This window comes from Parus major, chromosome 1 (genome assembly GCF_001522545.3).
Source record: "Parus major isolate Abel chromosome 1, Parus_major1.1, whole genome shotgun sequence".
In the NCBI taxonomy this organism is placed as follows: domain Eukaryota; kingdom Metazoa; phylum Chordata; class Aves; order Passeriformes; family Paridae; genus Parus; species Parus major.
The window spans coordinates 16,759,014-16,773,793 of NC_031768.1; the positions used below are offsets into that span (position 1 = coordinate 16,759,014).

A 14,780-nucleotide genomic window follows, 5' to 3' on the forward strand; every position below is an offset into this window, starting at 1 on the left:
CCGCCTCTTGCTCCAGCCCCTCCTGCCGCCATCACCAGCTCCGCCTTCCCCGCCCTTTCCTGCCTCCCATTGGTCCAGAACCGCTTCGCTCCTCCCTGTCTCCCGCGCGCTGAGCTCTCCGATTGGGTGACGGCCGAGCTCGCTCCGGTCCCCCCTCCGCGGCAGCTGATAAAGTTTTGTTCGGAGGCGCTCGGGCCCCTCCCTCTCCAGCTCGGCCCCGCCCCTTCTCGGTCCCGGCCCCGCCCCTGACCTGCCCGAGGGGGGCGGCCGTTGAGGCGCGCGCGCGCTCGCGGCGGCGGCATCTCCCGTCCCCTCCCGACCCCTCCCTCAGTCCCGCTCGGCGGCCGCGGCGGCAGCACTGTTGGTGCCGGTCTGGGCAGCGGTGCCTTCTTCTCCGCCTCAGCTCCGCTATCTCCCGGGCACGGTGAGCACAGCCGCGCGGAGCCGGGCTCGTCTCTTGAGCCGCCCGCTCCGCGAGGGGGGAGCCGGGGCGGTGCTGGGGCCGGTGGGGAGGCGAGGCGGGATGTTGGGCGGCTGCGGGGTTCTGTCCGCGCCCTGGCACCGCGGAGTCGCTGCGGGCGCGGCCGCCGCTCGTCGCGGCTGGCGCTGGTCACGCTTGTCAGCCGGGACCAGGCTGGGCTTTCGCATCGTATTTCATGTCTGTCATATTGCCTGGGAAACTTCCTCAGCCCTATACAACTTCGAGCGAAAAGGCAAAAGAAAAAAAGCCCAAGCCGTTTCATTTAATGTTACAGCTGCTGGAAAACACAGCCCGGCAAGTTCCTCTTAAAATATAATTGCAACATCACTCCTTTAGAGGAAGCGAGACCTGGAACATAGGACCGCAGGGAAAGCACTTAATCTCGCCTTTTGTGTAACGTGGGAAAAGACTGGGCTTTTCTGTGCCGTAGGACTCTCCGCTGGGAGGTCTGATGCCTTTTAAAGTATTCCGAGGCTTTTCAGAAAGATTTTAAGTGCAAATTGCTCCTGTAAGGCTCTAATTCGCTGAATTGGAAATGAGGTTGGGTATTGGAAGAGTCTGCTGTGCTGATTTTCTGTCATTTTGGGTAGAAAACGCAAATAAGCCATACTGGTGCTGGACGTGGCTGAAATTGGGGTATATTCGCTCGCTAGCCGATGGTTCTGACACCGCTTTCTGAAACTTGTGTGCGCTTTCTTCTGCCTATGGCTTGACTGACCTTGCTCAGCAGAATCCTTTGTATCATTGCTACTTCCAAGTCTTGTGTAACATCTGCCAGTGCTATAGAAATACATAATGTAGTATAGGTTTTGGATGTCCGTCTTGCTTCCTATTTGTTTTTTCTCAGAGATCTTTTCGAAACTCGGAGACTGAGATTAATGCTTTTCTTTTTTCCCCTCCTTTCAATTCAACAGATGCAGTTTATGTTGCTTTTTAGTCGCCAGGGGAAACTGAGACTCCAGAAGTGGTATGTCCCATTATCTGACAAAGAAAAGAAGAAAATCACAAGGGAACTTGTTCAAACAGTATTAGCCCGCAAACCGAAAATGTGCAGCTTTCTGGAATGGAGAGACCTGAAGATTGTCTACAAAAGGTGGTTCTGTCTCACTAACCTCGTAATTACCATACATTACAAACCGTGTATTAAGCAGCAAGAAAATAATGAAGGTTGTTTTTGTTTTGTTGTTGGTTTTTTTTTTTTTTCCCTTCTCTCTGCTGGTTACAGAGAAGACTGACTTTTCCCTTGAATCTAATTTGATAACCAAGCAGGAGTTATTCATGTGTGGAAAATCACTCATGCATTTAGAAATGTACTGAAGAAATGAGCTTTCCTCTTATTTTCATAAGGAGTGGCAGTACTTCTTGGTACTCTGTTTAGTACCAAGTAGTACATACATGCTTCATATTGGTACACATTTCAGATTTCGTAAGTGATAAAAATTTTATAAACATTTACCTCAAGCGGTGGCTTCAAAAATCACCTGAAAATGTAACTTGCTTTTAAATGCTCATAGAAATAAGGAAGTAATTTTTTGAAGTATTTGGTGATTTTTTGTTGTTGTTGCTTTTTTGTTTGGTTGTTTTTTGTTTGTTTTGTGTTTTTGATTTTTTTTCCTGTAAGTACCAAAAGGGATTTTTCATAATTGAAAACATCATGACCAGCTTTCTTTCGATGGAAGTAATGTATAATTTTCTTCACAATAATTTCATTTTCCAGTTGTTTCCTAACCTTTCTAGGAGTATTTGGCTAGCATTTTTTAGCTTTGCGCTGATCTTTAGAATGTATCACAGTGTAGTGGTGTGACCATAATTCTTCTCCAGAAATAACAGTAATCCTCCTCCTGATGTGGTAGGCTGCATCTCTTCCAGCTAAAGGTGGTGCTAGAAAAGGCTTGAGTTATCTCTCTTCCCTAGTTAGTTGTAAACCTGAGAAGGTTGATGCATTCCTGTTTTCTCATGGAGATGGTAGATAGTTTGTGCCCCACAGTAAATATTGTTTGTATTCCCTGTAGATAGGACAGAAAGGACTGGACGAGAAATGAGGAGTTTGTAACTCTTCTCCAGGATAACAAATGGGTAGTATTAAATATGTTTAGATGTTTTAAGTGCTGCTCTCATACATACATTGTTTTGTGTAAAGACATGCATGTGAGTATTGCTGGTCTGCCTAATGCATGTAGCTCTTCAGCGTGAGGAGGAAAGAGGAGGCACAATGCATGAGGCTGTGCTGATAGCATACACAGTTTCTTCTGCCTCTCGATTTCCTAACAAAACTCCTTGAATGTGTATGTGGACAAGTTTGCTTAAACACTTGCTGTGCTTCCTTCTGTATTAATGCCTGCAAGTGCCTTTTCAGCTGGGCATTCATGGGACACTAAATCAGAAAAATGAGGCATTAGTAGGCCAGTATGTTTCCTTCCTTACCCAGGCTTGAACAGCAGTAGCTGTTCTGGGGATGATTCCATACAGCTGCTTTTCCTCCCTGTTTGTTGCTGTTAACAACTACTTGCCATGTCCTTTTGTGTCTAGGGAGCTGGTGGAAATTTGGGTGGGATTGTGAATTGCTGAACGTTGTGGTGCTGTTGCATTTCAGTGGTGTGTTGTGGGTCCTGTGGTCAAGGAGAATGAAGAAATTTGCTGGGAGATGTCTACCTTGGGCTAAAAATGGTCTAAATACTGCAGTCTGTCTGCTGGACTGCTGGTGTGCACAGCTGACTGCAGTAGCTTATTTCACTCTCTGCAGACCAGTCTGGCACAGAGAGCCTATGAAACTGCTAAAGATGAGCTTGTACCAAGCTAATGAACATCTCAACTTTTTTTTGACTGAATCATCACCAGAAGGACTAGGTATTAGAGGTGATAGTTTAAACGTCTGTATCTGGTAACACGGATAGCTCTTAGGTCTGTAGGACTTGTTCCCATCATTGCACCATAATTAAGGATGATGAGCACCAACTACTATGGTTTCTTTGTAAAGGGTGACTTTTTGTAGTTGAAAGGCTAGTGTCTAAAAGAGAAATACACCAGAAGGAACTCTGTGGCTTGTGAAATTGCAAAAGGTGCTCCCAATTCCTCTTAAGCATCTCTAGAGGATCTCTGCTAAGATTTGTTCTTGTCTGATCTATTGCTGAGAAGGATCTGAACCTGCTGGTGCAAATATTTTTTAATATAAGTTATAAAATATGTGCCTATTGCTATTTTGAGTCTTAAATTATTGGAATTTAAGTGCTGTTTTTTGTTTTTGCTGTTTGCTGTTTTTGTGTTTATTGTTCACATGTAGGAGAACTGAACCTCAATATTATGAATATGAAATACTATGAATATGAAAGATATTGCAGCTCAAAGAATGATTGACAGTATCATAAGTATATTCAGGGGTCTCATCATACCTTTTTGCAGGAACAGAATGAACTCAAATGCAGAAGTTGGCAAGACAGTAGGTTTAGCTCCCTTATGATACTTAACAGTTATTAAGACTGTTGGACTATTTTGATTAGCCTCTTTAACTCTGTAGCATTTAATCTTTATAGGATGTTTCCTGAATCTTCAAGGAAATAGATCTTAAAATTAATCTAAATGTAGTTGATGTTGCTTTTATTTTCCTCTGGTTTCATACATGCAGCATTTATAATGCTTGCAACATAGGCTCAGTCATTGCCTTGTAAAGTTTTTTTCTTTCAGCACTACAAAACACAGACGGAAAGGTTCCCAGCTTTTGTCATGGTGCATGAATTGGCTTATATGTATTCTGTAGCTGTTTTGGAAGATAAACTTCTGGTGTCTATCAGCCTGAAAAACTAAAAAGAGGATGTGAGCTTCTAACTTCAAGAAGAATAGAGATTTGAAGTGACTTGCTGGGAAAATAAAAAATTAAATATCGGAAGCCAACAACAATTGTACTTTATGAAAATAGAGGGGGAGTCATCTGCAGACAGCTGATTAGAAACTTAAACACAGCTTATGTGTTTGCTCTTCACATTTTGTCATTTAAAAAGTAACAGTAGTTTTGGAGCATATATGGTAGAAGTTCATGCAGTTTTCCCCCTGTGGCAGAAAAAATGTGTTAAATGTTAAAATTTATAATTTTGCTAAAGAAGGAACTTAGCATGTGATTATTTTTTTTTCTTTGAAGACTTCTTCTCTATTTTATGTTCTGTTAATATGAGTTATTTTCATTGTGTAGTATATTGCAGTCAAAATCAGAACTTGGAGAAAAACTTACTTTATATAGATTTTATTTTGTTAGCATTTAGATAACTGCATTCATGGGACTTAGTTATTGTTAGTTACTTATTTGATTAAGGAATTAATTTGTGGCTTTGCTTTTATGTGTCAGTGTGGAACTGTATTTGGAATGTGATATTATGAAACTACCATAGCTTTTGCTGCTCTTGATGTGGCAGTTATCTTTTGCGTTTGCACAACATAAGCATAATCTGAGGTTATGTTAAAGACTTACAACAGAACAAGTTTTAAAACTTTCTACCCTCCCTCCGCTGAAAGAAGCAATGAAAGAGCCCATTGTTGCAGGTATTGTGCCTCTTAAAGTATTGTGAACTGAAGGTACAGCCATGTGGCCAGTGGCCCAGCTTGGCATCATCCCTCTTTTTCCTTACGTATAACTTAGCAACCAGTTGTACCTCTTAAAAAGTGTTACTGTGGTGTTGATTAGGTAGCTTTGTAAAACTGGCTGAATACAATGATTACAGTGAATTAGATACTTGGGCTTTATAATTTTAATTAGATCAGATTTTTGTACAGGGTTCTAGCTTGTGTGGCATTAGGAGGACCTCAGTATGAAGAAGCAACAGCTTTTTCTTCGAGAATTAGCAGTATCAAATTCTTGTTCATTTTGAAACTGCTGGGGGCTATAGGCTTGCTGAAATTAGAAACTGGAAAAGTGCTTCACTTTAGGAGACTCTGTCCTGGAGCCTCAGAAGTTCATCTTTTATTAAAGAAATGTGTAACGTTGTGGGACAAGAAAAAAACCTTTTGGCAGACACAGCTTATTGGTGATTCCAGTTTCCATTGGGTCAGGTATCAGCCACAACAAACCACAGATTCTTGGGCTCATTAAGCACTTGTCTGCCTTCTTGTTATTTAGTTCAGTTCTGCTTGCTCCAAACTTTGTAAGCTTTAAACTTCCACAGTTAGGATCTACATGCACAGTGACTTAGGTGCTGGCAGACTTACGGCTTGTTTGCAGGCTTACCTGCTGACAAACTTGCAGGGATGACTTCAAGCACGTGTTCTCTCATCTAGGAGAGCACCACTGAACTGGTAGGGTTTGCAAGTTGTGCTCTGCCCACAGTGACCTGATCTCTCAGCAGAATTACTGAACCTGGCTGGGAGAGTAGAAGAGAACTACAGAAACATTGCCTTCCTGTTTTGAGTCTTCCCACTGCTGAGTTACTGCAGCTCTTGAGGAGAAGATGCATGGATTTGTTTCCTATAAAAAAAAAAAAATCCAGAGGCCATGTGTCTGAAGGCAGGAATTTGCATAAGTATTTATACCTGCTGTGTTACCTTTTTGTTCTTTAATCCTGTAATGTATTTTCAGGTGATTTTGTCCAGTTTTTAGTCTCTCTGATTTTGGTCCCCTTTCTGATAACTGGAGGGTATTTATTATAAAATATTTTTCTAAATAAGGGCAAGCAGTTGAGTCTGAAGATTATTTTAATAATATTTAGTGAGATAAAAAATATCCGGACAGCAACAGGAATAAAAAAGGCAGAATGTTTCTTACAGACTGCACTTTATTTACTTTTGGGTATGTGCTTTTCTATCAGGGTTTGCCTTTACATTGGGTGCATCTGAAGGGTTTCTGTCAGGCTTATTAGGAAGAAGCTGTTTCTGCAGAGCAGAAATCTTTTTGAACCCGAGTAATCTACTTGTCTTTGTGTGGATACTGTTCATGTAAACTTCTACACTTGGCAAAACTTCCAGTGTCTGTTGTGGATTATAAGTGAACACTTCTTTTCTGAAGCCCTTCCTGCAGGGGAAAAAAATTAAAATAATGCCTTTGAGAATTTGGATCTGAAACATTCTTTGTAGTATGCTTATGCCCTTTGGTATGACTTGTTTATACTCTTCTGCCATTTGCCATTCAGGATTATTAAATCTTCATTTTTCTTTTGTTGAGTAGTGATCCATTAGTCATGGTTGCTACTTAAAAAATAAATACCCAGATATTGTCTGCATATAATAATAGATACCCAGGCCTCTGTTTGGTACCACTGAGTGGTTTTTGTTTCTTGGTCTTACTTCTCTAGAACTGCAGTTGGCAGAGCTTGAATGTGCAGTCTGCTCACTAGCTGCCAAATATGATCTGTTGAAAGTATCTTTTAAATGAGGACACTGAGAGCAGACCATTTTCTCAGAAAGTATTTTATATTGGTCTCCCTCTTTCCTGTCCCCCCTTCCTTTTCCATAAAATAGTTTGTGCATCAAGAGAGACTCTTAAGTACTAGGGGAGCAGAGAGGGACTGTCCCATGTGGGTAAAATTTGAGTCAAATTTGATTTGATAAGGTCTGCTGGTACATGGTTCAACTTGTGTTTAAGCATTGTAAGGAAACAGTATAACTGCACTTCATCATAATCAGTGCTGCTCATCTGAAGGTGATGAAAGGCTTTGTTTAGATGGATTTGGCCTGAGTGCTGGTGATTAGTGTAAATGTCAAATAATGTGTCAATGCTCTTTTTTGCTACAGTGAAATATGATAGTGTGGAGCTTGACTTACAAATTCCTCAGTAGGTTTGAAAGCATGTTTTTTTCTTTTTAATATTTCTTTCCAATACTTGTAAAAACAGTTTAGGCTCCTAATACCGATTCAATATTGCAAGCTGCTACAATGACTGTAAATGTCCTTGAAAAATTAGTGAGGCATAAACAGAGCAATGTAAAATCAAAAGAACTGTGCTCAGATAGGACTTCTGATGAGCTGATGAATCCCCATGGTGAATAGATGAGAGGGAATGAAGGTGTCCTTCAGTAGATGTGTCTTCCTCTCTTCTGCCATCATGTTTTGTGGCAGGATAGGCAGCAATATTTTAGAGTAGTTTAAAGATTTTTGTATAAAAGCTATTCCGATTAATCTTTCATGTTGAAGCAGTAGCAATTTGATTTGGAGTAGAGTGGGAGAAGGGGAGACGTTTTTAGATCATAAATGGTACTGGAATAGGTGTCTAGGAGACAAATTTCAACATAGCTGAAAATACAGCAAGGATTTTTCAGAACTTCTAGCCAAAAAGTCTGACAAGTCCCAGCTGATAAAATCTGTGTAATGTTTCAAAGATTCATGGATTTCTCTCTATGGGGAAACAACTATGTACCTTAGGCATTCGCATCTGAATGACTTCTTTCTCAGTAGGGCTGGCTACTCAGGAGTGCTTTATGTGGCCAGTTGTCTCCTCTAAAGAGGCAAACAAAAGCTGTTTCTGGTTCATGTAAATTTGCAGTTACAACAGGTGGTACTTGAAATCTGGTTTGTGCCATGTGAGACTGAAAGGCATATGGTTTTGACATGTTTGAAAAGACTAAATGAGGTTTTCAGCTTTCATTCCTGCTTTGTTTGTTTTTTTTTTTTTTTTAATCAGCTCTCTTTAACATGACTTGAGCAAATTTATGATAGAGCACAGTAGAATTGGATGGTCTTTTTGTTAAAGTGGAACTTGATCATATCTGAAGTGACAATTTTCCTGTCTTCCAAGATGGAAGTGGATTGTTATAAACCAACTGTTTGATAGCCTCTCATCAGTCTGATGCCAGGACAGTTGGTAGGGATTGAGTTGTTGACTTAGTGGTAATTGGGGTGGATGATATTGGTGTTGGAGTTCTTTGAATTTTTTTAAATCTCTATAAAGACTAAACTTGAATTCCTAATTCAGTTTATCTTTCTTGAGGCATTTTCTGTGGTTGTTAATATCTATTTATAGCTTACATGATGAAAGTTTAACATTGGATCAGTTGATTAATATACTGGTGTATGGATGTTACAGAGAGAAGAGAAAGTATCTCACCTCAGAACTCTCCCATTACACTACAAAGTAAAATAGATTTAGTTTTCCAACTGCCTCTTTGGCTGTTTCAGTTCTGTCAGCTTGTACATGTGTGTGTCTTCTGGTCTTTCAGCCATTCTTTGGTAGGACTTGGTTGGTTGTGATTTGGATTACCAATATGCTGAACTTGAGTATGAAGGACTGCTGAGAACATGCTACTGCTCAAGTGCGTTCATTTTGCTTATGCTTGAATGCTAACATCAGGATTATTTTGTTATTACAGATATGCAAGCCTCTATTTCTGCTGTGCTATTGAAGATCAGGACAATGAACTAATAACTCTGGAAATAATTCATCGCTATGTAGAACTTCTTGACAAGTATTTTGGAAGTGTGAGTTAGTTTCTCTGTACTTTGTAATTTTGTTTTATGCCCACAGCACTTTTACAGGAACATAACCAACTAGTACTTGAAAAGGTGCATTTAATATATTTTGTCTGGCTTGCTTGGCCAAACTAAACTGATGGTTGCCTCTATTAAAATACAATATTTAATTCTTGATTTGGAGAAGAACTGTTATCAATCTGGTGTTAATTACCCGTATTTGTTTCATTTCATAGTAGCCTTACTTGGGGTCAGATAAAACCTTACTCTTAGCAAGAAGCTTCTCTTCTCCCTGGCACTGCTCTAGTGTGAGCACTTCTTACATCTTGCTTCCAGAGGAGGCAGTTGGTTTTGAGGTGGCAGGAATGGTAAGGAAAGAAAGAGACATGTGCTTACAGCAAACACAAACATCTGTAGTAATGTACATGAGCTCTCCTAGAAAAACTGGTTCTCGTCCTGCCTTTCTTCGTAGTTCTTCTGACTATGAAATACACAGACTGACCGAGAAATTTGAGATTGTTTTCATATCTTTCTGTAAGATTGCATACTGCAGGCAACAAGATAACTTTTATAGGGAGTATTCTCTTGCACCTTGAAGAGCTGTCTTACAGACTGCTGTGAATTGAAGCCTTTTTAACAGTGAAAGCTTTTTTTAGAGGTTGCTGTAGTTGTTTTTAACTCAAGCAAAAAAATATATTTTTTTTTTCCAAGGTGTGATTTTTTTATTGTTGTCCCAGTCCTTACAAGCCTTAGGCTTGATTTGGTAAAGTTTGGTTAAGCTGTGAGCAAGTGAAATTTTGTGAGAAGATATACGTCAAGTGTGAGTATCCTCCCACTTTGCAATAATGCTTGATGTTCTTTTTAGGTATGTGAACTTGATATCATCTTCAATTTTGAAAAAGCCTACTTCATTCTGGATGAGTTCCTTTTAGGAGGGGAAGTTCAGGAGACTTCCAAGAAAAATGTTCTTAAAGCCATCGAACAAGCAGATCTTTTGCAGGAGGTAAGCAAATCCAACTTCTCTGGCCAAAGTGTCAGCATGGTAGGCTGTGACTCAAAAACCTCCTGTTCCTCTAAACTTCTAGGAGGTATTTTTTAGCATGCTTAGTATGTAGTTTTAGCTAGTCATCCTAAGTGTGCAATAGGATGGTGTTAGCTGCTGTTTTTGTTTGGTTTGGCATGTTTATGTTGTAACCTACTGTGACTTTGTGTTCTGCTAGTAAATGCAAGTGGCTGTTTAGTGTTTATACTTAGATAATTGTAGGTCAAGCTAATTTAACTTAGTGTTGTTCATGTCTTTCATTCCTTCTTTTTATTTATTAACCATTAGTTTTTTTGTCATACCTGATGCATGTTCACTTCTTTACTGTTTCATTGCTGAAATCCAGAAGCTAGACTCTCTTCTTTGAAACTCGTTCAGGTATAGTTCTAATTAGTTCTTAGACCTGCTTTTCTGCTGTAGGCTGCTTACTGTGGAACATTTCCAAGCTGACAAAGCAGTAATAGTAGTGCCATAGAAACATAGAGAATAAAGTATAAGAACACTGTTTTTTTACTTTGAATGCTTTTGTTAATTTGCTATTATTGTTGAAGAATGGCAGATTGCATGTCTACCATTTTTTTAAAAAACATTTGATGTGAAGGGGTTCAGTGGTATAGAAAAATTTAATGTCATTTCTCCATATTTCTCCATCCTATTCTGGTTATTTTGGATTTATTTTATTTTGTTTGGTTTTTCTTCTTACTGAAATGTACACTGTTAAGGTCCTTGAATATCTAAATGGGAATAAAAAATTCTGGTGTACTGGGGGAATCATCAGTCTTGTGTGTAAGTCAGTGGAACATATGGTTTAACATGGATGGTTCACCTTTTTTTTTTTTTTTTTAAAGTGTACTGATATTTACTGCCTAGATTCTACATAGATCCAAGTTGCTCTGTTTTCCCCCCTCTGTGAATCATCAATTTGTTATTTTCTCCTATGAATTAATTTTTAAATTCTCTTACAAGCCTTCTGTGCTCCACGTGGTATTCTTTTGTTGGATATAATATTAGTAGGATGGGGAAAAACACGTGGTGTTCTTTACCCTGGTAGCTGTTTTTGTAATCCTTTCAGAGTACAGGCAGATCCACTGCACATTAAAGTTCTTATCATGAACAAGGTCAGCCATTACACACAGATTTGCTACCCTATTTTTCTAGAAAGGAAATACATACACTTATTTACTTCTTATGTTCTGGTTCAATTTAAGTCGTCCTTTACTCTTTGTAGAAATTACCTTAACCAAAGTCCTGTTGTAGTTTACAAAGACGGGAGAAAAATAATGTTTATTATCTTAAAATCTTTTGTGCTTTATATAAAAACAGATATAACAGATTAGTTATATATTCCAATTTGTCTCCTGCAAATGTAGTTAATTGTGCATAAAGCAGAATAACTGTATTCTTATTGTTACTGTTTTTGAACTTTATTTTCACTATTTTCTAGGGCTGTTCTAAAGAAATAATGTGTTTTATTCCTAGGAATTGATTAGTATTTTTCTTTCTAAGCTACGAACATTCTCTTTTTACAGAGAATATAATTTCACGTTAATATATCTTCAAGTTAAAAATCTTACACAAAGGGAAATACCACTTTTTCAATGTGAGACTTTTCCCTAGCCCTGATAGCTTTACTCTGATTATTCTTTCCCCATCTTTAGGAATTTTTCAGTTGTCAGTGTTTATTAAATAATTGCGATTAACTTGAAGTGTAGCAGTTTATCAGTGCACCACTGGAGTCCTATGGCCAGCTTTTATGTTTTTCATTCTTAGTTATATTGACTTGAGTGTTGGTTAGGTATAAAGGTACTCCCTAAATAAGCATTTTAGTTTATAAACCCTGAAAAAGTCTGGGTTCATATTTAAATTGAGCTTCTAATAAATTTGGACTCTTTTCTTTGGAAGTTGGGTTTTGTATCAACTTTTACTATGTAAATGCTGGGTTTGAGGAAGAGAGTTGTTAAAATAAGTTTCTGACATACGGATAATTTTTGGTACTTAGAGTTAATATCTTCTTCCCAGAATACTTCAAAACTACCAGAGTGAATCATAGTGTGATTACAAATGCAAAACATATTTCTGTCAGGGTTGTCACGTGTTTGTTTTTGACCATGTCAGATTTTAATTATGGGCAACAAAGTGATTATTTTTATTTGGCCCTGAATACTCAAACTGCCAAACTTGTATATATGTACATACACACACACATATATACGTAGCTGAATACACAATATTATTAATGGAATACAACATTATACAACATTACTAATTAATAATGCTACATGCATTGCTCTATGAAGTACCTTAAAGATGAAGAAATGTACAGAACACTTCTACAAAAGAAAATCATAACAGATACATTGACTGTTTGTGTAATGTTAAGAGGAGATACTCTAAGGCACAAATTACTTAGTAGTGAATTAGTTCTTAATAGCCTTGCATACTTGTATTTTCTGTGGAAGTTTTCCAGGATGTACTTCTGTGTCTGAGCACCTACTTCAGTTTGTCATAAAACTCTTGCTGCTATGAGGTCCCTTTACTAACTGCTCCTTTGTGGGATTGAAACATCCTAACTTGTTAACCCCTCCCACTTTCACATTCCTGTTAGTTCTTCAGGAATGTACTTAGTTTGAGTATTCATTCCCTATCCCCTCCCCCATATTTATTACCACCTGATAGCTTATCAATAGTCAGTCAGCAATGCTGGCAGTGGTACCCACATGAGAGGTAGTAAAAGGTAATTAACTCCAGTGCTTCCATTCTTCCCTGTCACTCTATTGTAGAAATTCTTCTGTTCAAAAGAATGCTGTTACATGTCGCTGATCATTTTATATCTTGTTTGCTAGAGAGATTTTAATACTGAACTAGTGATTACAAAGGCGTGCACTGCTGAAAAGGAGGTTCTAAGCAAGAACAACTCAATTACACTGAAAGAAATTGGTAGATGCCATGTGTTGTTGCATGAATAAAATATATACATATGATGTGTGGAACAGCTAAAAGATAAGCTTGTGCATCATTTTGTGACACTTGAATTTTTTAAGGCATGGAACTACCAATGATAGATGTTCTATACAAAAGAGAGGATTTGATTTATTTCTTTCAAAAGTCTAATTGCCCTGGGTTTTTTTTATGGCTTGAGTAATTCAGTATGGTGCTTGGGAGTTTACTGTTTTAAAATGCTAAAATCAAGGAGTTAATAATTCTAATACTTCAACTGAGCAGTCACATATATATTTTAAAGCAAATCTGTACAGACTTGCTGATCTTTGTTTGAAGTAGGAAAAATTTCCTAAACATTGGCTATGAGTAAAAATGTTTTTTGTTGATTATCCTATGTAAATTTTAGAAAAGTATTTTGGAAATTAGTCTCACTTTGTCCACCACTATTCTTTTGTAGGGTTTTTGTGGATTTTTTTAATATTTGATTGCAGAACATCTATCTAAATAAAAAGGCCAGTGAGTCTTTCTGCAAATCACACTTGCTTGTTTGGGTCACTACTTAAGTAATGATCAAAAACCTAAAAACTATGTGAACCTTTTTTTTTCTTAGGTTCTTGCAGTTTGGCCTCAGGCAGTATTTACTAGTCCTTCCACATGAAGAAAAAGAGATAAGCTATCAATTAACCTTCTTTTCTTCACTATTTCAAACCCTTGCCTCATCCTGTATCCAGAGGGGTGCCGACGGTTCATGTTGGCTGATTTGCCTTAGATGCTAAGGGCTGCTGCACAGATTTAAGCTTTTGGTTTTAGAACGAGCATCTTTGGAAATTAAACTCTGGTGAATTTCCTCTATATGCCATGAGAATTTTCTTAATGAAGATGAAATGTGCTTATTGGAAACCATAGGTTTGAAGGTATGCATAATAATAGGTATTGGGATGTTCTTGCGATAGGCCAAAACTCCTTCATTTTGTCATTAGCACTGGCAAAAGAAAATTCTTCTTTTTAAGCCTCAAGTGGGTGGGAGTATAAGGGATTTTGTCTGGTTTAGGGAACAGCCTTTGTAAGCAGCTCTTTATTACCATTTTCCTGAGAAACTTACCACAATGAATGCAATTAATTCAGTCTTCACTTAATGTTCTTTCTTAAATATGTACTGTCGAAATAGACTGCCTTCCTAACCTGGCAGTGGCGTTATTTGCCTTGGCTGTACCTGTGGTCCCCTGAATGTGAAAAAAGAATGAATAATGGAATCTTTATTATGGAGATCCAACTGCCTTGAATGCCATCTGCTCTTCACATATAACTTCATATAACTTCTAAGTTTCAGGTGGTCAGCTTTGTTGGTCAGTTGGTCACTGCAATTTTAAGACATGTATCTGCTCGATTTCAGGCACAGATAATGTTCTATTGCATTTTAGAAGATATATGTATGGGAACCTATGAGAGTTACTGTGCATGAGAAATGATAGATTGTTAGTTCATTATCTAGGGATTAGGAAATAGCTATGATTTTTATGGATTTGGAATCCCTCTCAACTCACAGAAGAACAAGCTGTAGTGTTTTGGTAGCTGATGCTTTTGTAAAATCTGTTTCAGAAGTCAGTCTCTGGAGATGTATTTATAGAAGAAAGGGCTTCTAGTGCTATTAGAGTGTTTGCCACTCTCTATGATATTCAAAAAGTCACAACAAATGCAGTCCCAGGTGACTGGGAAAGAGGGAAGCTTTGTACCCATTTTTAAAAAGGGTAGAAAGTAGGACTCTGGAAACCACCAACCTGTCATCCTGACTGCTGTCTATACCTGGAAAGATCATGGAACAGATCCTCCGGAGCTGTGCTAGGGCATGTAGGGCACCCCTTCTATGGGTTGGCCTTCTGTAATGGAGCAGCTTCATCAGTTTTCCAGGGGAGGGCTACAGATGTTGTTTATCTG

General features: G+C 38.5%; 1 protein-coding gene across 8 annotated transcripts in view; it reads left to right on the plus strand.

Moving 5' to 3' along the window:
• Positions 1 to 254: 254 nt before the first annotated feature.
• Positions 255 to 14,780, plus strand: part of AP1S2 (adaptor related protein complex 1 subunit sigma 2) — a 30,928-nt gene continuing 16,402 nt past the window's right edge. For 4 of the 8 annotated variants that reach the window (XR_004496285.1, XM_015624165.3, XM_015624148.3 and 1 more), the window contains exons 1-4: positions 255 to 424; positions 1,396 to 1,574; positions 8,764 to 8,872; positions 9,729 to 9,866. Coding sequence is in view for 7 of the 8 variants with exons in the window: in XM_015624165.3 (XP_015479651.1) it covers positions 1,396 to 1,574; positions 8,764 to 8,872; positions 9,729 to 9,866 (426 nt within the window). In the remaining variant the exon portion in view is untranslated. Of the gene's footprint in view, positions 425 to 1,395; positions 1,575 to 8,763; positions 8,873 to 9,728; positions 9,867 to 10,251; positions 10,677 to 14,780 lie in introns of those variants that run through there. The other 4 variants (XM_015624184.3, XM_033512553.1, XM_033512551.1 and 1 more) reach the window with 3 other exon arrangements.